General features: G+C 37.1%; 2 protein-coding genes across 2 annotated transcripts; both read right to left on the bottom strand.

Annotated features, from left to right (window-relative positions):
* Window positions 1-17,463: 17,463 nt before the first annotated feature.
* LOC132276012 (uncharacterized) lies at window positions 17,464-19,407 on the bottom strand. The gene is made up of 4 exons (XM_059777255.1): window positions 19,283-19,407; window positions 18,407-18,653; window positions 18,158-18,316; window positions 17,464-18,069 (listed from the first exon to the last, which is right to left on the bottom strand). Exons 1-4 carry the CDS (start codon window positions 19,405-19,407, stop codon window positions 17,464-17,466), a joined length of 1,137 nt encoding a protein of 378 aa, XP_059633238.1.
* Window positions 19,408-21,239: 1,832 nt separating this feature from the next.
* On the bottom strand, window positions 21,240-22,667 carry LOC132276021 (uncharacterized). The gene has a single exon (XM_059777266.1). It carries the CDS (start codon window positions 22,665-22,667, stop codon window positions 21,240-21,242), a length of 1,428 nt encoding a protein of 475 aa, XP_059633249.1.
* Window positions 22,668-23,754: the final 1,087 nt, after the last annotated feature.

The following is a 23,754-nucleotide window of genomic DNA, read 5'->3' on the forward strand; positions in this document are numbered from 1 at the left end:
GACTTCAGAATGGGTTTGTAGTTTATGGCCAAATACGGTGTCCAGGGTGAGACGTATGAGTTTTATGTGTTAGTGCATGGGTTTTGTGACCAGAAAGGTCAGGTGTACGGAGTGAGGGTTTTGAAAGAGAAAGGTATGACCTTAGGAGGTTAGTGTTTGTGACTTGGGTTATAATTTGGTGCGAAGGTTTTTTTTGAACCGGTCTTGGTAGGTGTGACAGAGATTGTTTGAGTCACGAGTGTGGTTTATGGGTGGTAGATGTGTGTTGCGGGTAATTGACTCTCGGTGAGTTGATTGCATGGCTCGGCTAGCGAGTAGGATTGAGTTGGCACGATTATTGAGAGAGTCTTGAGATAAGGTATAATGGTTAGTTTTAGCTGTGTAGTGCAGGATTGCACAATAAGGCAGGTAGTATGTGGTCATTGGAGTGCTTGGTTGTTTGCAAATGAAATAATAGCTGGTGAGTATTATATTATCAAATGAATTGTGCTTTAGCATTTGAAAGCTGTGGATTAGGGTTGTATTTCAGATTTGCATCTAGAGTATCAGGAGATAGTGCTTGTTGTTTGAGGATTCAAAAAGATAGACTAATGATTGGAGTGATTGGGACGAGGTTGATTTGTAGGTTAGTTGGTAGCCCCATTTGATTTTTTTTTTTGGTTGGGGCCAAGGATGTTTTAAGGAATGGGAATGAGGAAAAGTAACGATGTTGAAGTTAGGGTATGAAGTTTTCCTATTTAGATGTGTAGATTGCTTAAAAAGAGTGGTTTGATGTTGTCGGTTAAACGTTAATGATTGATGCCATCGTTGATGGTATTGAGGTGATAATTGGGTGTTGAGCATTTTGATATTTGTGCTTATTTTGTTTTGAGGGTTTGTCGGCATGGCATTGCCATATAGAGGTTATTTTCTAGTGGAAGATGGTGGTCGTTGTGGAGAGTATCAAGAGTAATGCTTATTTTTCTTGTTATGATGGTGTTGTCTTGAAGATGTTTGAGGAAGAATCGCTTGGTGGTAACTTGATGGTCCAAAGGGATGCTAGGTTTGAACTGTTGTTGGAATGAGTGGCAGTAGAGGTGTTATGGTGTAGTGTTTTGTACTGATGAACATAACGGTTTTAAGATATGATTCGAGGGTGGATTAGATATTTCTGGTTGCTTGTTGTGTGTTGTCAGATATGTGATGGGATTGTGCGCCGATTGAGGCGATTGTGGATGGTTTAGCCTTTAGAGCCAATGAGAGCGGTGTTGCCCTATATGGATCTTTTTCTTTTGACGAGTCAGTGGGTTGTTGTGACTGAGGTCACGGGTCTTGTGTGCACGGTGTTCGAGGGAGTGTCGTCTTGAAGGGTAAAAGTGGAATGGGTGATCTCGTTTAGCATTGAGGTTGTCATTTGGGAGTGACGGGTCCCTGATAGAACATGAAGTAGTGTCCGGTAGGCAGTGATGGTTCTTAGTGTTAGTATGTTGAGGGCATTGGTACTCTTATTTGATTAGTTTGGTTAGCTTGGGTATCGCAGTGTAGCGTATGCGAGGTTTCAGTGTTAATAGTGTATGGCGGTCCGTTGGTGGCGAGGTCACCTAGAGTTGAGTTTGTAGTCTCGTATGTGTTTCCAATTGGTTATTCTCCTTGTGTAAGGAGTTCATTTCATCTCAGGTGGGATTAGGTGTCCATGGTTGGACAATTGGTGTGTTGCGTGTGACAAGGTGTCGGGTTCATTCAGGTGTGAGTTGTCAGTCTCTTGTGAGAGCGGGGTTCGTTACCCTTTCTGTTTGTTCTAGTCTTGGCAAGGACATAGTTTGTCGTAAGTCTTATTTTCTATTTAGGAGTTGTGCGCATTCGTGGGTGGACGAATTTGTATGTAATTTGTTATGTTGTTAGAATTTATCGATAAAGGGTTGTTGATTTGGTGGACTCACTCCCGCGGAGGGAGATGAAGTCATTGGTTTTTAGTAATGCTTGTTTGAGAGTGGTTTTGACCAGTGGAACGTGTGGCACGGATTGCCGAATAGGGATTGTATGTTTCTGGTGTTTAGTACTAGCGGTGATGGCTAGGGAATGTGTCGTGAACAACAGTTTAAAGATAATTAGGTGATGGGATGTGTGTTATGTACTCGGATGTTTTTATAGGCGTTTGACTCGAGTAGTGTCTTGAGGATAAGTGTCGATGTTACCTTAGAATTTTGTGATTAGAGAAAGTAAATGTGTGATTTTATTAAGGAATAATTGGAATAATTGACTTTGGTTTTGAGGTTTTAGGTATGAGACAGTCGTATTAAGTGTTTTGAAGAAGTAAGAATTGAACCGAATGATGACATAGAGTTGTTTACCTGGTAAGGGTGTTATGAGGAGATTAGAGATCTTTTTGCTAGGTGATGATTGTGACGTTTGGTACCGTGTTGTTTCCAGCTTGTTAGGGGTGGTATGATTAAAGTATGATTGGGGTTTTTAGAGTAGGTATGTGACTATATAACCATTGTTGTTGCGTAGAGCGATGAATTGATAGTAAGTGAATCTCAAGGTTGTTTTATGGACTGTGTGAGACTGTATTTGAGGTTTGAACCTGAGGATAATAACGACGTCTGTGCTGAGATCGGATCGAGGATGAGAATGGCCTGGCCAACGATTTCTCCTGAATCAGTCTCTCTTTAGCACGATGTCGGGTCAAAGGTCACTGATTGTTCGATTTATCAGGAACAGTGAGAGTACAGTATTGCGGGTTGTGTCGGTGTGACAGTGTGGACTCAGATGAATTATCTCAGGTGACGAGGTGTGTTGGGTAGGATCAAGTGTCCGATAAAGGGTTGTGGTACCACCATTGATTATTGAGGATCTTATTCTGAGGATTTGTGACTTGGATACAGGATAGTACATTTTATTGTTCTGCTGACTCATGATTATGAAGTCGTTGGGAAATCTGTTGTTTTGTCTTCTTGAAGTTGTCTAGTGTAATGATTACCGAATGGTGCGGTTGGTGGTTGCTTGTACCGATATGTGGTGGTGTAGCTGTGTGTTAAGTGGCGAGTGTTGGTCTGATAGAGATGTGTAGATCTGAGTTGAGCTTGATTATGAGATGGACGGGGTTCCTCATTTGGGGTCTTGTGTGTTTTTTAAAGGTTGAGTTGAGATAGGACATTGTTATGTTCAGAGGTTTTGTGACCATTCTTCTTTTGGGCTCCGAAGTCTTATGTAGCAGTGTAGAGGGGACCAGTGTTGGTTTTAAGTCGAGTGTAGAATCCAACAGATTTTGTGTAGGATGTTGTGACTGACGAGTACCCTCATAGGGTAGTGAGCATTGGGTTTTTCTGGCAATAATGTGTGATTGCCTATTAGTGTTTGGTGTCAAAGGTAATAAGGTTGTTGAGTTCTTAGTTTTGTGATCTTGTGAGGTGCTTGTGGTTGTGGGCTTCCTTCCTTAAGGAGGGTAGATTTTGAAGACGAAATCTGTCACGACATGAAAATTCTAATAAAATCCTCAATTTATACAAATCCAAATACATCAAAAATACATCAGGATCATAAAAAAATACCCTTTTTTTTTTATATATTTATTTTTATACAAAGTTAATTTTCCAAATATACATAAAACTCTCCAAATAAATAAAATAAATCCTAAAATGCCAACTCTTCAGCCTAAGCCCGAATCTAACAATTCCCGTTCATCTTCGGTGCTTGAAACTGGAGGGTGGTGAGACAAAAAGTCCCAATAGGAAACACCATAACAAGAATTTCATGGAGGTTTAATAAAATAGCTTCACAAAATATACATACACAGGTAAATATAAAAACAAAATATATATGCATTTAATAAAAACATTTAATAAAAACCGTTTGAAGCAAAACCACCCCAAACCATTCAAGGTATAGAGAACCCTACACTGAAAAAGAATTCAAGGCCTCAAGCTCCTGGCCTCCCTTGCAACCTCGGCTCCTCTCTTTGTGCCTCTTCTGCTCTCATTCTTTAATTTTCTAATTTCTCTCTTCTCAGTCTCGGCTCACTGTCCTCAAACCCTTTCTGTCTTTCCCTTTAATTTTTCTCTTCTGTATTATTACCAAAAAGGCACAAGCCCAATTTATAGGCAAAACCACCGACAACAAAGAAAATATCAAGGAAGCATCAGTGGACCCCGCCACCCACTTTCTTTATCTTACTTTACTTAACCTTATCATTTCAATACAACTATCAGCCACCTAAAAGGCAAAGCCACGTGAAGAAATCAGAACAAAAGAAATTTTACCAAACAAAAATCCTTATGGGCCCTACAAAAAGTCTTTATCACAAAAAAATCAACTCTCTTTCTCTCACTAACCACTGTCGGCCAACTTGCCTTCCATCATCACATACATCAGTTGCCTTCTACCATCTGACCACATAATAAATAAATATATATATATGCAACAAACTAATCAATTCTTTAAATATCAAGTGGACCCACCAATACAACACATCATCACAATTTCATTTCCTTACCTACTGCAGCTGAAACTCTCCCTTTCCATCAGATTACACACACACACACACACACACACACACACACACACACACACACACATAAACCATATATAAAAAAAATATAATTACACCTCCACTGAAACCAACTCAAACTAAAATTATAAATAATAATAAAATAAAATCATAAATTAAAATCTAAAAAAAAAAAATCTGGGTTATCACAATCTCCACCACTTAAAAAGAATTTCTTCCCCGAAATTCAGATCCAATAGTCTTCGTATACCCGAAAACACCAATAATCACAAAACAAAATCCAAATCCTTACCCCAGGCGATGTGAGATGCAGTGATATGTATAACGCTGTGGTAGCTGTCAGTGGGAGTCACCCACCCACACACTCCATAACTGTTGTGGTAGCTAATCGATGTGTCACCCGCCCACTAAAAAAAACACACAATAATAAACTCGGGCTACTTGCCCAACCACATTAACCAACCATCCCAGTAGTTGCCAGTGAACGCCATCTGCCCACATACACCTGGCTATGAGTGGTAGCTAACCAGTACTACACATTCGCCCACTCACACTCGTCTACATCATCACTACACTCACACTTCTGACGGGGTACAGCTCTGATACCATTTTGTCACGACCCGAAAATTCAAATAAAATCCTCAATTTATACAAATCTAAATATATAAAAAATACACCAGGATCATAAAAAAATACCCCTTATTTTATTTATTTTTTTTTTATTTTTATACAAAGTCAATTTCCTCAATATATATAAAACTCTACAAATAAATAAAATAAATCCTGCAACGTCGACTCTTCAGCCTAAGCCCGAATCTAGCAATCCCCGTTCATCTTCGGTACCTGAAACTGGAGGGTGGTGAGACAGAAAATACCATAACACGAATTTCATGGAGGTTTAATAAAACAGCTTCACAAAATATACATACACATGTGAATATAAAAACAAAATACATATGCATTTAATTAAAACATTTAATAAAAACTATTTGAAGCAAAACCACCCCAAGCCATTTAAGGTATTGAGAACCCTACACTGAAAAAGAATTCAAGGCTTCAAGCTCCCGGCCTCTCCTGCAACCTTGGTTCCTCTCTTTGTGCCTCTTCTGCTCTCACTCTTTAATTTTCCAATTTCTCTCTTCTCAGTCTTGGCTCACTATCCTCAAACTCTTTGTGTCTTTCCCTCTAATTTTTCTCTTCTGTATTATCACCAAAAAGGCATAAGCTCAATTTATAGGCAAAACCACTGACAACAAAGAAAATATCAAGGAAACATCAGTGGGCCCTGCCACCCACTTTCTTTATCTTATTTTACTTAACCTTATCATTTCAATACAACTATCAGCCACCTAAAAGGCAAAGCCACGTTAAAAAATCATAACAAAAGAAATTTTACCAAACAAAAATCGTTATGGGCCCACAAAAAGTCTTTATCACAAAAAAATTAACTCTCTTTCTCTCACTAACCACTCTCGGCCAACCTGCCTTCCATCACCACATACATCAGCCACCTTCCACCATCTGACCACATAATATATATATATATATATATATATATATATATATATATATATATATATATATAATATGCAACAAACTAATCAATTCTTTAAATATCAAGTGGGCCCACCAATACATCACATCATCACAATTTCATTTCCTTACCTACTCCGGCTGAAACTCTCATCTTCCATCAGATTACACACACACACGCACACACACACACACACACACACACACACACACATATATATAAAATTACAATTACACCTCCACTGAAACCAACTCAAAACTAAAATTATAAATAATAATAAAATAAAATCATAAATTAAAATCTGAAAAAAAAAATCCGGGTTATCACAAAATCTTTTAAGGAGGGTAGAATGTAATGTTTCCGATTTTTCGCAATTTTTCATTAACTCGAATTTTCAGATTTTTCGAGGGTACTTTCGCATTTTCTCGTTTTGCATGCCAGACACCGTGGGGTGTGCTGGGTGTGTCAGGGACTTGATTGGGGCATTTTATTGAGTTCAGGACTCTTAGAAATGCATTAGTTTCCATTTCGCTATTTTTCAATTTTTCAGGATAGGAGGTCCAGGCGGGACTCGTTATTGGGGTTGTTAAGCACGGGGGTTGAGTATCAGGTCCATTTCATTTCACGCATTATTATTTGATGCATTTTATGTGGTTGTGTGCTTGTACATGTGGTGTAGTGAGTTTAATGGATGTACATTGTATATAATAAAGTAAAATAAGATATTATTAAAGCAAGTGGGACCCACTAACCTTTTCATTCATTTTAATGGCCTTAAAGCCATTATGCAGATCTGCTATCTCTCTCCCCTCACGTCTGTAACTCTCTCTCTCCTTTCTTTTATTTTTTTTTCTTCTTTTCTTTTCAAGCTTTAAAGCTTGATTTCTCTTCTAGCTTTGAGAAATTTTTGATGCCGTTTATGGCAAAACGGAGAGCACGGCGAGATCTACGCGTTGATATAAGCAATTCACACTTTTGGCAACCCTAGGAATTTCGAATTTTTGGACCCATTTGGGGGTTTTTGAATCTAAGTGAGGTAGGGGTTCCTAATCCATAAAATTTCTTGTTCCTTTGTGAATTTCCTTTGTTAATTGTTACCTAGTATGTTTAATTTGTGTTGATTACCTCTAAAATGATTTATTGGTTGTGTATGAAGTTCACTAATATGTGTATAAGTTGATTTATATGAAAAGCATGCCTAAATGTTAATTTTCTATGCCTATTGTGTTGTTAACTTGCTAGAATTACTATATAAAAACATGTTGTAATTTCCTTGGAATTTCTTTTAAAGTATGTTATGTAGTTTAAGTTGGATTAGTTGTGGAATGATGATTATTGACATGGCATGATGCATTTTTTGCATAAACATTGGGAAGTTTTGATTAAAAAGGTTTTTGAGAAAACCTGGATGCCGAGAAGGTACCAAAGGTCCATGGATTTAATATGACCTAGAAGGAACTAGGGAAATCACCCTAGCATTGTTGAGCTATCTGGGCCCAAATGACACTGCGGAGGTACCAAAGGTCAGGGACAGTAGCCAATCTTTCTCTCGTGTCACTGCGGAGTCACCAAAGGACGGGTTATATTGACAGTTTGGAAATGATAACGGAATTGGTTTTGGAAAATAGGGAACGACATGGCATGGCATTGCATTCCATTTCATGGCATTTGTATTCATGATTTGGATTTGTTGGTTTTGCTATATGGTTATATTCTTCCCGACCTAGCATGATCACGACTATTCTTTTTCCTATTCTTTGTTTGGATTCACTAGGTCACAAGAGGTGTGTCTTATGGCACCTCCTACTGAGCCATTGTGCTCACCCCTTTTTTATTAATATTTTTCAGGACACGGAAAGGAGGTGGCGGACGACCATCCACCATAAGTTTAGACGGGATTGAAGATTTATATTTTGCTATTTTTGTTTTAGAACTTTAATATTTTGTAAAATGTAAATCTTGATTATTCTGTAAAACTTTAGTATAATTTGTATAATATTGTAAATTATGGACTTTTGGATTTCAGTTGTATTTCATGGACTATAAATTGATGTAATTAGAGTATGTTCCTTATAAAGGAGTATTGGACTAGGTAGTGACCAGCACTTCCATGTTTTTGAACGAATTGGAGGAACGGGACTCTTTTTATATGTATGTTGTTATTTTGAGAATATTTTATATTATTTGCATTGTACGTTAGGACATGATGGATTAGTTTAAGGCCAAGTGAGGCCATTATATATATATATATTTTTATGCATTTCAACAAGTTGTGGTAGGCCCCTTTTTAGCAGAGGTCATACCGAATTTTTTTTTATGACTGGTATCATTGTGGGTCGTTATAGTGTGATCATTAAGTGCAACGACATAGCGAACTAGACTGTGCTTGTATTCCTCCAGTCTAATTGCTCAACTCACCGGTCAAAGTTATGTTCTACAATTTCAGTCTTCTTCCCTATTTTTTTTCTTTCATATCATGAGCACCGGAGTCGAAGAGGATGCTGGCGTTGATGGCAAGGATGTTGACACCTCCGCTGCTCGTTTGGTCTATGTAAACACCTTTGCATTCGTAGTCAAGATTTGTGGACATCGCTGATCGATTCGATGATGAGGACAATTTGTCAAACCAAACCGGAATCGATCATTTATGGAAATGTCAAAGATTGGGTTTAATTTGGAATCAATTTTGGGTGATGGTGTAACGACCCGAACCGGGGGTTCGAATCGCTAACCTGGTCCTTAACCAAACCCAAGGACACACTAGGGGTAAAATGGTCATTTTACAATATGAGAGCATAATCTGCCTTAAAACTAGTCAAATGAATTTTAAAACAATCATTTTAGTCATCCCATGATGTTTGAAGAGGTTTTACGGTCATTGGTTATGATTTCCCAAAAGCGCCCTTACTGGTTCAAGGCTAATTCCGACACTGTTCCACTAAAACTACCATAACTCTCAACATGAATGGAATTTGAAGATGAGGATTGTCTCATTGGAAAGATAACTCAAAATACTTAAAAATGGACTTAAGAATGACCTAAGTTGAGTTCGGAACAAAGAAGTTATGATTGCCCGAAGTTAAGTGATCCAAGCTGTCAAACTGAGGAAGCCAAAAAGGAGCACTGGGGGACTTTAACCGGTTCAATGGGGCTGAACCAGTTGAAGATGGGCAGTGTTCCCAACCGTGAACCAAAATGCACCCCTTGAACTGGTTCAATGGGGCTGAACTGGTTCAAGATGACCAGAACCTTAAAATCAACCTAGAAAAGCCTAAAACTGAGTACTTATGCACATAAGCACTCATTTGGTCCTTTGGTGACCATATTCTAGGTCTAAACCTGTCTCAATTCATGCATTCAATAATATGAAAAACATAATTAAACTCCTATGCCTTCAATTAAACTAAATACGAGTCCAATACATCGTTTAAAGATCGAATTATTCAAATCTCATTTTTATACAATTTCTAAAGAATTAAATACAGAAAATGAAGCCTTCATGACCAAAATTACATAGCTTTAATAAAAGTAAAATCCTAACTGCATCAAAATCCATGGATATGCTCTGTCACCGGCTCATCTCTGAATTCCTGAAAAATGTTAATGATAATAGGGTGAGCTCAACATTTCAGTAGAAAAAGCCTAAAGTACATTCCTAAAAAAATCCCGTGAACCACAACCAAAGAAAAGGAGATCAAAGAAAGGGGATCATGGGAATTTAAGCCATATTATCATACATTAATTTCACAAATTCACGAACCATTCCATCACACATGAAATGCAAATGCCCTCTTCTTCCTTTCCAACCCAACCTCACTAAAACCTTTATAACCATCACCTTAACTTACAACGCAAACCATCATCTTACTTCCTAACCTTCTTTCCCACTTAAACCTTCATCCTCTCAACTCACCCCCTTGCCAAGAATATGCATTTCATAGAACCATTTATTAATATACAAGTCATGATATACATCATAATCATCTTATTAAAACATCCAAAACATGAAGTCAATCATACAAATCATACTTTCACATTTCAGGATAGAAAAATAGCATGTTTGGCACAAATAAAAGAAACTATCATATCCTCAACCCAAGTAATTAGATCAATACTATCTCATGCTTAACATCACAACTAAAAATTTACAAACTAAGCATGCTTCACAATATCAAGATTTTCATATAAGAAAGTACATAGAAACTCACTAAAACCATATGATTTGTAATTTAGACTTCCCCTACCTCAAGATAGCAAACTTAGCCCAAGCACTCCAAGCTCAAAATCCTTCAAAGGTATGTAATACCGATACCAAATTAAAGCCCTCGTAATGATCTACAACCTTGCTAACTTTGGCTAACCAAATCTTCTTCTAGCATGAAGAAATTCTAGAGAGAAGGGAGAGAGGAATATAAAGAGAGAAAGAGAAGTGTGGAGTGAGGGAAAGAGTGGTCCAAAAAAATGAGGGGAGAGAATGAGTGGACCAAAAAAAAAAAATGAAGCCAAGTCTTTGGCTTCTAGTACCTTCCAAAGTCAATGGTCTATGAAATCCAAATGACAAAAATGCCCATTAAACTTCCTTATAAACTCAACAATGCCATAAAATATCACCCTCTATTTAATGCCACTAATATAACATACATACATATATAAATATGAAATGCAATGAACCCGTGACACAACTTCCATGCACAACAACCTCGGTAGTGGGTCCCGCCTAGGACCTCCCGGCCCGAAAAATAAACAAATGCCGAAATAGCAACCAACGCATTTATGAGAATCCTAAACTCAAATAATTACTTCAACCAAAACTCTGAACACATCCGGCACACCCCACGGTGTTCGACACGCAAAACAAGGGAAATACCCTCGGAAAGTCAGAAAATTCTAAAAAAATGAAAAATAAAAAACGTCACAAATGGGTTAATAGTGGTGGTTGTGAGGGTGGAGGTGGGGATGGTGGCAGTGGTATGGAATGGTGGTGGACGGGTGGTAGATCATGCCGGATTACAAGGGTGGTTGTCGGGATGGAGATGGTGGCAGTGATTTGGGATATGTGGTGGTAGATGTAGGCGGGTATGTGGTTGTGGTTGTGGATGTGTAGTTGGGAGTGGTAGTGGTTATAGTTGGAAAACCAAAGATGGTGGCGTTGGTGTGGGGTAGGGATATGGTACTTTTATCATTTAAGATTACATATTAAAAATTTGAGGGTAAAATGGTTAATTCGCATATGTCAGAGGCCACAAAATAAATTGGGTGAGTGAAAGTTAAAACAAAAATCTTCATCTAGTTGAAATATGACCTAATCTCAGAAGGTGTCTGTGTAATTTACCCTAATATTTACACACACACACACACACACACACACACACACACACACATATTTCTTATGTGTTAAAAAAAGGTTTTATCACGTGCACATAAGCTAAATATGTTAAGTTTCTCAGTTTTTATCACGTGCACGGTGACTGATGAGAAATTAGAGATGGGAGTGATATTAAAAAGGAGTAGATAGAAATAATAGTTTAGAAAGCAACATATGTGACAGACCGATCAAGGACTTACCGAGTAATGGGACGAGGTGTTTATGTCGAAAACGATTAATGATGAAATCTGAGATGGCTTAGGACTGAATCGACGAGGAAGCTTGAGATGGGACTTGAGAGGAGGCAAAAACGATGAGGATTGAGGAGATGAGAGATTGAGAGGAGGCGAGGGCAATGAGAGGAGGTGAGGGTTAGCTTAGGGTTAGTCTATTGACTCTGTTTAGATGAGAGATTAAGAGGAGGCGAGGACGAAAATCCTGAATCGATGAGGGCTTAAGGAAAAAAAGTTATTCACTTTTTATCTTGTGGTTAAATGTGGACCACGTGGCTGCCTGATGAAGTGATGAGTGTAGTTTGGACTTTGGTTACTTTTAGTCTTTTATTTTACACTGTTTAGTTTACTTTATTCTTTAGTATATATATATATATATATACGGTTCCTGTTATTACCGGTTCCCACGGGTTGGAACCGTACACCCACGGTTCCTAAATTCGGAACCGGGACCAGAATCATAACTGAAGCCCACGGTTCGGTTCAGTTCTTATGATTCCATGGTTCTTTTGTGCACCCCTAATTATGACATATCAGAATTAAAAAAAATAAAAAAAACACAACGGTTGGAGAAACAATTTACCAAAGTATCCACAAAGTGTGTTTTGGTTTATTTGTTTAAGTACCAATTAATTCTTTTGAGTTTTAACTTCCTTTAGTTAAGACTTAATACCTTTGGAACGCAACGATGGAGTTTCATGTCAAACTCTTTCTACTAAGGCTTCTGTTGGTCCTTACTCGTTGAATTCCATTCCATAGCGGCCTCTCGATTCATTTCATCTTGTTGCTTCTTATTCCTCGTGTTTATTCCAACTTCTAATTGGTGGCTCTTCAAATTTTATTATTATTATTTTTTATTTTTTTATTTTTGTTCTCTATTCCCCTTAATGTACTGGAGCTCTAAGTTCATCCTACCTATGAGCATCATCCATGAACTTGAAAGGATTTTTGGGGCCTTTCTATGGTTTGGTCCAATCCTAAGACAGGTGCTAAAGTGGCTTGGGAAAAATGTTGTCTTCTTAAAAGGGCTGGCACGTTATCACCTCAAAAGATATGTTGTGGGTCAAATGGATCAATACATACCTACTTAAGGGCATAAGCATTTGGAAAGTAAAGGTCCCTGGGCAATGCTCTTGGAGTTGGAGAAAGCTACTCAGCCTTAGAGAAGCAATGTAACCTCTTGTCAAACTTAAAATTGGAGATGGATCTGGCTCTTCAAATTTTATGTACCCACCAAAATGATGCAGCACCAGACTGGTTGGTCTACCATATCCACAATTTTTTTTTGGGATTTTGGTATTCTAGGGTTTATAACTAAGCAAGAAAAGAAGAAGAACATGAGAAAAAGGAGATACACTCACACTAGCTAGTTTATCAAAATTTAATAGTCAATTCACATCTTTTTGGTTTTTCCTGTTCGAAATTATGTTTCTTTTTGAAATTTGATTGTGGAATTTACTTATAGAGAAAAAAAAAAATGTATACTTAATATTTACCTTAAAATTTTTTTATATTTGATTGTAAAATTATGTTACTAGTTGGGGGGTGCTCATAATTATGGCCTTGAAAAATATGAATCACCTTGTACTTAGGGGTGCACTTGGGTTGGGCAACTCGAACCCAACCTGAACCCGCCCGATTTTTCGTAGGCTTGGATAATTAGTTTTACAAATATGGATGAGTCTGGGTTGAAAAATCTCAATCCAAATTTAATTAGGGTTGGACTTGGGTTGAGGTACTAGCAACCCGAGCAAACCCGAACCCGAATTCTAATATTATTTTAATAAATATTTTTATTTTAAATACATTATATATAATATTTAAACTACGATTACCTTTTTTCTTTTCAACTTCGTTTGTTAAATCTTAACTTATTGTATATTAACATTTAAGACAATTCATTTTCTAAGAATTTGTTTGTAATTTATTCAAAATTTATAAAATGTCTTTAAACTTTTTTTTTTTGTTTAAGAGTAATATAATTTAAAACTAATTCAAGATCATATTAAAATTTTGGTGTGAAGATTAGCTATATGAGTAACTAGAATTCACTCCAATTTTTAAAATGGAATATATGGAATATAAACCTGAGTTGCAAGCTCGAATTTAAAAGTAGAAGGATGGATTGAGCTCGAGTTAAGTAGTTAGGGTTGAAGATAGGGTTGGATTGGGTTTGGGTTTAACATTTCCTATGGTGGGTTAGGCTCAAGTTATACCTCAAATTCGCTCAACCCGACCGAGTTGCAGCCTTCTAATAATATTATAGATTTATTGTTGCAAAAGTGATGGAAAATACCCATTTCTTATATCATCTCCAGTTGATGTTCTGGCACCACTTGAAATTTATGTGTCAATAAGTTACCGATAAACACTTGTTAGTTCGCACTAGAAATGGCTTGTAATGATAAGCATTGAAATTATACATGTGTCGGGTTAAATTTTAGTTCAAATTCTTGAAGTAATGTGTCTTTTGAAGTATATACTATGTTCAATGCAGTTAAGTGGAAAAAAATATTAACAAGTCTGAGAAGTACAATAAACATTATACTAGTAACCAGTAAGGTTGACATCCCTTTTAAGAAAAATATTAAAGATTGATTCTACCTTTTAGACGTGTCAGGTAGTCCAGAACTACCCTGATCACATTGTTAATGGATAGAAAATCCGATTGGGTTGAGAGGAAAACATGGAGAACTCTTTATTGAGGCTTCCAAGCCTTCAATGGAGTAGCTTTTCTAAATAAAAACGTCAGTACCTTTGTTTCCTATGACAAGTGAAGAACTCTTGTGATCTTGGAAAAAGTTCTTCAATTAAATCTTCAGGCATTACAATGCAAAACCAAATCTTAAAAAAGTTCTTCAACTAGATATTATCTCCGATAATGCATGCAAGATATTATCAAGTACCTGAAGCTTTTGATGCCTCCAAAGACCAGACCAGCTTCAATTTGGTCCGCATTGAATAAGAATGTGCAATCGGTGATTAATTTGGAGGAAGAAGCTCTAAATCCATTGATTCCATACAACGATCAGCTTTTTCTAACAATCGAACTGAGTTTAGGTTTTAGCCTTGCAGACTGTACGTAGCTACTTTGTGCAACTCCATGAATTCCTACGAGACCATATATATATAACATTACCATCACCATAGTGATCCCATTCACAAGATTTATATGTATATATTATATAATTATTAAGTTTTTTTTATATAATTTATATAAATGGTGATATTGATATATGAAGTTAAGAACATATACCAATAAAGCACCAACCTGTTAATTTAAATAAAAAACATACAAGCCCCATGAGAGGGCAGAGGCAAAATAGGGGGAGAAAATAGAGGTAGAGTTCTGAACTTCTGATTGTAAGTAAGGCAGTTTGGTAGAAAACAAATTGGGGGTAATTTTAGAATTTTAAAGGGTAATTTACACGAACCTCTCCTATGATTTGCCATAATTATAGGTAGCACCCTTCCGGTTTCGGAAATTACGCGGACCTCCCCTACTTTTGAAAATATCATACACGGATCTCCCTTCTGTTAGAGTCAACGGCAGTCAACGACGGAAAATGATGACATCAGCTACTATTTTCAAGAAATGCCAAAAATACCCTTGCCTATATTATTTCATATTATATATATATATATATATATAAAAGACACATATACAACCGTCGTGCGACAGAACGGTTCTTTAGGGCTAAAGAGAAGAAGAAGATGAAGCTGCTGCTGTTGTTGTGAGAAACTGCTCCATATTGGTTGTGTTGTGCAAATCAAGTGTTAGGAGCTTTGGAGAGGAAGAAGAAGAAGAAGATTGTTCTGTAATTTGAAGAAAACGATGAAGAAGAAGATTGTTCTTTTGTCTGCAACTTAAGGCTCCATTTGGGTAAGTTTTGTTCATCTACAAATTAAAGACTGAATTCTGAGTTACGATTTGTTATCTTCAAAACAAATATTTGGATTTTCAATTTGTTCTTCAAAAATTTGAAAATTTCATTTTTGTGGGTTACGATTTGTTCTTCAAATATTTGGAGAATAGCAAAGGTCTTGTGGGTTACGATTTGTTCTTCAAATATCTGGATTTTTGTTTTTGAAAACATGTCTACAAGTTCAAAGGGAAAAGCTTCAAGCTTGGGTGATTTAAGGTACATGGATCTGTATTGCAAATGTAAATAAAAAACAAAATGTGTAATTAAGGTCACATGTTCTAATGATTATAACAATAAGGGGAAGTTATATTATGTTTATCCAACTAGAAGTTGTGGTGTTTGGGAATGGTGCAATCCAATAAGTTGCATTACAGACGATGTGGACTCTGCTACAACATGTAACCAAGAAGATGTATGCTGAGATTATGACACATGTTGTTGAGATAAGTTCTGAGATTGGTAAGCTAAGGTTTGAAATTTGTGAGATAAGGTCTGAAATTGGTGTACTAAGGTCTGAAATTGGTGAGACAATGTGTGAAATTGGTGAGATAAGGTCTCAATTTGTAATGTTTGAAAAACCCCTTGGATTCATGAAGTTGTTTATCAATGCAAGTCCATTTCTTGCATTTTTCTCAGTTGTATTATTTTTCTCAGTTGTATATTAAAGGTGGTATGCCTTCAGTAATTATTTTTTGTAATGAATGATCTTCAGTTCTTAATGAATGATGGTAATAGCATGGTCTTCACTACTATATGACTTGCATTGACAAACTGCGTTGACAAACTACATTGACAAACTGCATTGACAAATAATTCAGACCTATATGACAAACAACCCATAAATATGAACAACCTATACAAACAATCAATTGTCCACAAAACATACCATACAAACAAAGTTAGCCAAAAAAAATACCATATCATTTAGCAATAAAATTCAGAGTATTACATTGAGTTGTCCAAAAGCTATACCAAAAGTCAGTTGTCCAAAAGGTATACCAAGAGCTATACCAAAAGTTAATCCCAACTCCAAAAAGTCCACGTACCATATACCTGTCTATTCTTTTTGGACAACTGAGTTACCCACAAAGTAGTTAAATAACAAAAGTTTCATAAATTGTCCACAAAAATATATATATATTTATATAGTTATAAATGGTTGCATCTTCAACTGCCTTTTTCTCCATCTTCAAGTGTCCCTTCTAGATTGGCTGCTTTTTCTAGTTCCTCTTCGAACTTAAAATTTAACTGCATTGGGTCATCTTAGTTGATTTGATGTTGCAGAGCCTAGTCCAGGTTGGTTGGTGCTTGCAATGCCTTTTCCTACTTGATTTGAGCTTGAACTTGCATACCATCTTCCAACTTGGTTGGTGTTTCTTGATTGATTTGAGGTTGCACACCTTCTTCCAACTTGGTTGGTGCTTGTAGTGGCTTTTCTACCTGCATTCCTCATTGTTTGTGATTAAAAGGAAACCAACGTTAGTTTGTCAGTTAAGAAAGACATTAGGTATATATGTTAAGTTATAATTGTTGTGGAGAAGTTGTTTAAGTTATACTTGTTGTGGAAAAGTTGAGCTTTGACACCCAAATTGAGTAGCTGATGTAGGCCTCATCATCTGTGATTATAATTAAAATAAACTTAGTCTATTTAACAAAAATAGAAATAAAGTTAAACCTCTTCTTAAAAAAAAAAAAAAAAAAGTTATAACTCTTCTATTAAACTGGTAAAACTTGAAGTTTCACTTCCAACTTAACTGGTTATTGATGTAGAAAGTTCTTATATAGTGTCAAATAATGCCACAAGTTAAAGGGCATTAACTCATGACTTAATATTAAAAAATTTATAAGTGATTTACCTGGTTGGGTTGACTTACTTTGCATGTTCTCATGTTGTACCCAAATTCTTCACACTGTGAGCATTATAGGGATTTGCTCTTTCTAGCATCACTAGTTGCAGCTGTAGGCTCATCTGCATCTCTTGTCCTGGCTTTTTTTGGTCTGCCAGGCTTTTTCCTTAGAATTGGAGGTTCCACAAGGTTACAATGCACAAAAGTCAACATTTTTTGATCAGGTACTGGGCGAATCATACTAGAATGAGTTCTTATGTATGTTTCATTATAGAAACATGGATCGCAGAACTGTTCAATATCTGTTCTTTTGTGTGTTATGGCTGCAGTTGCATATTTGCATGGGAGGCCAGAAATCTGCCATCCTCTACAAGCACATGACCTTGATCTAAGCTTTACTATATGTTTTCCTTCCTCATTTATGACTTCATACTCATCTTGCCCTATTGGGGTAACATCACATGATCTAAACTCAGTAATCAACTTGTTTAATTTTTTCCTAATGTTTGGGGTCACCAATCCTACCCAAGCACAGGCCTTTTCAGCCCTTATTAGGAGTCTACTCATCAATTTGCTCCTAATACCATTAAGCAGCCCTAAAATATGTTTAGACCTAAGCTTCTCAACCCAATTGTTGAAAGACTCACTAAAATTATTAATGACACGATCACTCTTCACCTGGTCAGAAAATGCATACCTTGACCACTTGCACACATCTATTCTTAAGATCAAATTATAAGCCTCTCTTGACATTTCTCTCATTTGCCTCATTAAATGTGTAATCATTATAGGCTCTAGCTGCCTTCCAGAAATAAGACTGCAAAAACAATCCTGGATACTTCTTTTTGAAGTTGTTATATAGATGTCTGCAACATGGCTTATGGGTTACATGTGGGAAAACAATCCTCATTGCTTGTTCAAGACCCTAAGCATAAGTAAAAAACAAAAATTAGATATAGAAATTTCATGTAATTTATTAGATATAGAAATTACATGTAATAAATTAAGTTTTTACCTTTTGCTGATCTGACATGAAGCATAGATGTCTATCTTGACCAAGTTCAACAAAAGTTTGCAATTTTTGAAGGAAGAATTTCCAGCTTTCTTTCCCTTCATTCTCCACCACAGCCACAACCAGTGGAAAAAGGCCATTATTCCCATCAAGGGCTATAGCAGACAAGAGCACACCACCATAAGGGGTCTTTAGGTGACATCCAATCCAATGAACCCCCTCCAACCATTCTTGAATCCAGATTGCATAGCTTATAAAGACATAAAAATTCTTTGAAATGTCATAGTAGGCAAGTCCCTCTCAAGCTTCATGATACTACCAAGATTAGATTTGAAAATTTCATTAGCATACTTGGGAAGCAAAGTGTATGCTTTCCCATGGTTTCCCTCTAACTCATCCATAACTTTCCTTTTAGCTTTGTATAGTTGCATGAGTCTTGCATCAACTTTGAATTGGCTCATCACTATTGCATGCAATGCATCAAGTGGAACCCCTGGATTGTCTTTTATAGTCTGCCCAAGCTTTTTAGCAATCCATGTGGATGTTGCATCCCTCACAGTGCCACTCCTCACACAATTTTGTGGACCTCTAATTGTCTTGAGTTGATAAGTTACTTTATCTACCAAACGGGAAGCATGTACCCTCCATGGACACCCCTCAACTGCACATCTTATTGTCACTATTTGCTTCTCATTTTTAACTCTTTTTATATTACATCCCTCTTGGACACAAAACTAAACCAAAATATCCCTAAAATGGTTCACATTGACAAATAGATGACCTTCTTCTAACTTAATCTTTCCATCCAAACCTCTCTCAAATGGAATTCCCTTTAAACAGCTTGCATAGGACTTACCCTTTGCTGTTTCAGTTTTCTACTGTTCAACATTTATCTCACACTCTTCTTCTTCCACATACATGTCATTATCAAATTCAGTACCATGTTCATCTCCTGATTCATAGTCTGACATACCATCCTCATTGTGGTTCTTTTCTTCCTCCATATTCCTATTCACATCATCATTGTGAACTGGATTCTTACCCTTCCCACTATTTTCCATTCCTCATCTTCAGAATTAAACCCAAATACATCATTATCATCTTCTAAATCATACTCATCCTCAGGCTGTCCTCCATTGTTCTCATTTACATTGGTCTCATTGTCTCTAACATTACTGTCATCATTGTCATTGACATTACTATCATCAAATGTCTTATCATCAAACTCCCTATCATCAAACTCCCTATCATCAAACTCCATGGTCTCAATTGAGGCAAATTCAGGACTTGCATTTGTCACAACCTTGTCAATATACAAGTTTATCAATCTCTTGCTAGCATTTACTTTAAACATCTCTAGCACATCTTTATCATTATCCACATGCATTCTAGCAGAAGACCTAGGAACAACACAAGACAAAAACAGTGACAAAGGGACAGTAGGTGGAATATGAGATAAAGCTACTATTGTTACATCTTTAACAAGATCAATGATGTTATGACAATCTGGATCCACACCAGTTATAAAAGTTAGGTTCCACTTGTAGTGAACATCAATATCATGAATTGATTCCATCGCTGTAACAATTAAAATTATAACAAAAATATAAATTATAAACACAAATTAACTAAATTTACCACAAACAATACGATGGAACAACTACTCCCAAATTACACATAATTTCAATTATAAAAGCCCTATTTGCCTATATAGAGTTAACAATAAACAGAAAACAAAACCCTAAACAACTATATAGAGTAATTAAAAACATAAACCCTAAACTAAATATAGAATTATTCAAAAAAACATACACCCTAAAAACAGCGTATAAATTTTAACATAACTTAAACTAAATAGAGAGTAATAAAAAACAGAAACCCTAAATACTGACTAGAAAATTCTTTTCACATACCTCAGACCACTTCAGATTCACATATGCGTAAACCTTAACTCATTCTTTGCAAATACGAACTTGGATTTGTTGCCAAATATGGGAAGCGAATTTCTCTGTTGATGCGATCTTTGGTTAATCCTTCATATGCACAAACCCTAACCAAACATTCGTTTGTTCTCTCTCTTTCTCCTTCTCTCTCAAAGTGTTCACAATACACGACACCAGTTTGGTAAGGCAGATGAAAAGACGCTGCTTTGGGAAACAGACACATTAATGGCAGTTTTCCCTCCAAACGAATGTATAGTTGTATAACTGAGAGGCTGATGTCATGGAGAGGGTAGTTTCGTAATTTCAGATGCCAAGGAGAGGATATTTCAGTAATTTTGACAGCTCCGTTAGTGTATTTAACGGTTCGTCACACATAAGGGAGGTCCGTGTAGGATATTTTCAAAAGTAGGGAAGTTCCGCGTAATTTCCGAAACAGGAAGGGTGCTTGGCAAATTATAGGGTAGGTCTATGTAAATTACCCAATCTTAAAAAAGACACCTCTTAAAACTTTATTATTGTTTTAGTGGACTGCTTGTTAACTAACAAAAATGTCTAAAAGTAAAAATATATAAGAATTTGAAATTAGTGATTTGAATAATGTTATCAAATAGCTACTACATTCCACTATTTGCCCAATATGTAGTTGCGTATTGAGTTTCATCTCAATACACCCAAACAAGACAATAACAATAAATTGATAACAAATTTATAACCAATTAAATAGATGCGACCAAGACTTGCATATATAATCAAGTGTTATAAACATCACAACTTGTTCCCACCAACAATAATGAAGAAAAGCAATACAAATTTACTTACCTAAATGGAAGGAGGAGAGGGACACCTAATTAGTAAAGCCAAAATGAAATAAATATATAGCTGATATTTTAGAACTACTCCATGGTGTTGGGGGCAACCCAAACTGGAGGTGGGTTGATTTTCAAGCTGCTTGGATAATAAGGTTTTATGGAGTGATCCTTTAGGTGAAAGATGCCATTATCATGGCCCGAGTATTTTTTGCCACAACTTGAAGAGTAAACATCGTCAGTGAAGTAGATAGAATTTCCCATCAGCTCTAGATAATCGCGAGTTGAGAGGGAAAATGAAGTATTAGAACCCACAAACAATGCCCGGTCACCTAAGCATTCAACAGGTTCCCACTTATTGTTATCGAATTCAAACCTATGAACATCAAATCCCACAGTGTTATAAGCATAAGCAGCATTCTGATCACTAATAACTATATACCTGGAAACCAGCAAAAGATCACCCGAAGATTCAACTAAATAACCACTCTTACCACAATTATAAGATTGCCTAAGTTTTCCCTCAAGCTTATCAAACACTTGCCTTTTGTGATGAGAAGGATCTCTGAGGTCCCAAGCTACAAGGCTTCTATTTGATGTCAAGGCATAAAATCGCTGGTCCTTGCTAAAATACATCAAGTCAACATAAGGTCCGTACGAACCGTCCAAGGTGGTCCAGCTATCGTCCCCAAGTTTGCAGAAGGCAATATATGCATTTGGGCTGTGGATGGCCATTATAAGGCAGTCATTTCCGCATGATGATGAGAAATAAGAAGGGACCGATGGGGGTGATGACATAGCAAGCCTTCGTAGGTAAATTCCAGTCATTTTCTTGGGGGAAACATTTTCCTGGTGTTTCCGATTATACAGAGAGAGTATCCACTGTTCGATGAGAGACGGGGAATCGGAGAGGTGATCGGATTTGAGGATGCGAGTGGCAGCAGTGGTGGGGAGAGTTTCAAAGGAAGGGAGGGGAATGTAGGGGAAATCAGGAGTGTCTATTAAGGGGTTGTAGAGATAAGGGTGGCAATTGTGAGGGTGGTTAAAGGCCAGCCAGCCATGACAAGAGCCCACACATCGGGCTGCATCAGGCGTAAGGAGGTCCCTCTGCCACGGAATCATAATATTCTTCGCAACCCTAAATTGACGCTGTTCCGAAAGGCTAAAGAAATGAAAATAGTCCTTGTCATTGTCGTCCGAGTACTTTTCTGAACTTTTGTGATCAACAACACTAATTCCGGGAGGTAACATGAGCAATGGTGACGAAGATAGTGATGGTGGACTTACAGGTGGAGGGGTTGGAGGAGAAGGAGAACACCACCAACAGGAACCTTGGATCGGTGAAAAGTGCGCAGCTTTTTGGAAGCATCCGCTTCCAAGGAACAAACCACCACCACCACCACGAGCGGCACTGGAATACTGAAAGCTCGCCAGGTCGGAACAATTGCACCATGTTTGTCGCATAGATCGGTGGAAATTCAGCATCAGACCGCCAAAACTCCTCCAAATAGCCATTTCTCTCTCTCTCTCTCTTTCTGCCGAAGCAGTCTATTCCTGTGATGTAAAAACCCTAACTTATACTATCACCCTATTTCTCACACTAAAATAAAAATAAATAAATAAAGGTCTAAAATATTTACACAACCAAGGTCAATCAGGGAATAGCAAGACATCTGTGCGTGAATGGCGTTCAATAATGTAAAGTCAAATTATTATAGGTAAAAATAAAAAATAAAAAAAAAAAAAGAAAGAAGAAGAAGAAGAAGAAGAAGTAATGTATCATAAAAATAAATAAAATAAAATAAAAAATAAAAAAATGACTAGTAAAGGAAAGAATAAATTAGGAATGTAATTCTCAAAAATAAAAAATAAATTAGGGTTTTAGCTGCCGCAGAAAGAGAAAGAAAGAGAGAGAGAGAGATAGAGATGACTAATTGGAGGAGTTTTGGTCATCGGATGCTGAATTGCCGGCGCTCTATGCTAAACACATGGTGTATTTGTTCCAATGCGGGCAGATTTCACCACTTCACAAGTGGCGGTGGTGGTTTGCTCTCTCCGGTCCGATTATCATCATCAGATTATTTTCGTAGTCTTGGAGGTGGATCAGTCAGAGTCTTGAATGAAGGTGCGACCTTTTCGTCAACAGCAACAGCAGACGTAGTAGTAGTTGAGGAAGAGGAGGCAATAAGAGGACCCCTCCCTCTCCGATCAGCACCGTGCCTTATGCTGCCTGCCGGCACTTGCTTGGTTGCGCAACCCGACGAAGACGTCGGAGAAAGGTTGAAACTTGTAAAAATGAAGGAGAAGGAGGAGGATTGCTATCGATTCTTTAGCCTTGGGGAGGAGAAAGTGGTGAAGATGAAGCCGAATCTTATGCTTCCATGGCAAAGGGAATTGCTTCCTCCATACGAGGCCATCTGCTTCGGCTCCTCTCGTGGTTGGCTCGCCTTTATCCACCCACGAAATTGCTCTCTCTACCTTTTCAACCCTTTCATCCACTCTTATCTCCCTTACCTTCCTCTCCCTCCTATCCAAACCCTCCCCTTTTTCATCTCAACCTTACGCTACCACCGTAATTCCAATATTCAAAACTCATCTTCTT

Source organism: Cornus florida, unplaced genomic scaffold (genome assembly GCF_030987335.1).
Source record: "Cornus florida cultivar Cherokee Brave unplaced genomic scaffold, ASM3098733v1 CherokeeBrave_3.0.0_Hap2_Chr01, whole genome shotgun sequence".
Taxonomy (NCBI): Eukaryota; Viridiplantae; Streptophyta; class Magnoliopsida; order Cornales; family Cornaceae; genus Cornus; species Cornus florida.

Excerpts from the sequence above, each read along its gene's own strand:
- LOC132276021 (XM_059777266.1), bottom strand. The coding sequence starts at position 22,667 with ATGGCTATTTGGAGGAGTTTTGGCGGTCTGATGCTGAATTTCCACCGA.
- LOC132276012 (XM_059777255.1), bottom strand. The coding sequence starts at position 19,407 with ATGGAGGAAGAAAAGAACCACAATGAGGATGGTATGTCAGACTATGAA. Across the intron at positions 18,317-18,406 it reads TCATGTCAGATCAGCAAAAG|GGTCTTGAACAAGCAATGAG; the intron begins GTAAAAACTTAA and ends ACTTATGCTTAG. Across the intron at positions 18,070-18,157 it reads ATGATTACACATTTAATGAG|GTGAAGAGTGATCGTGTCAT; the intron begins GCAAATGAGAGA and ends TTTTCTGACCAG.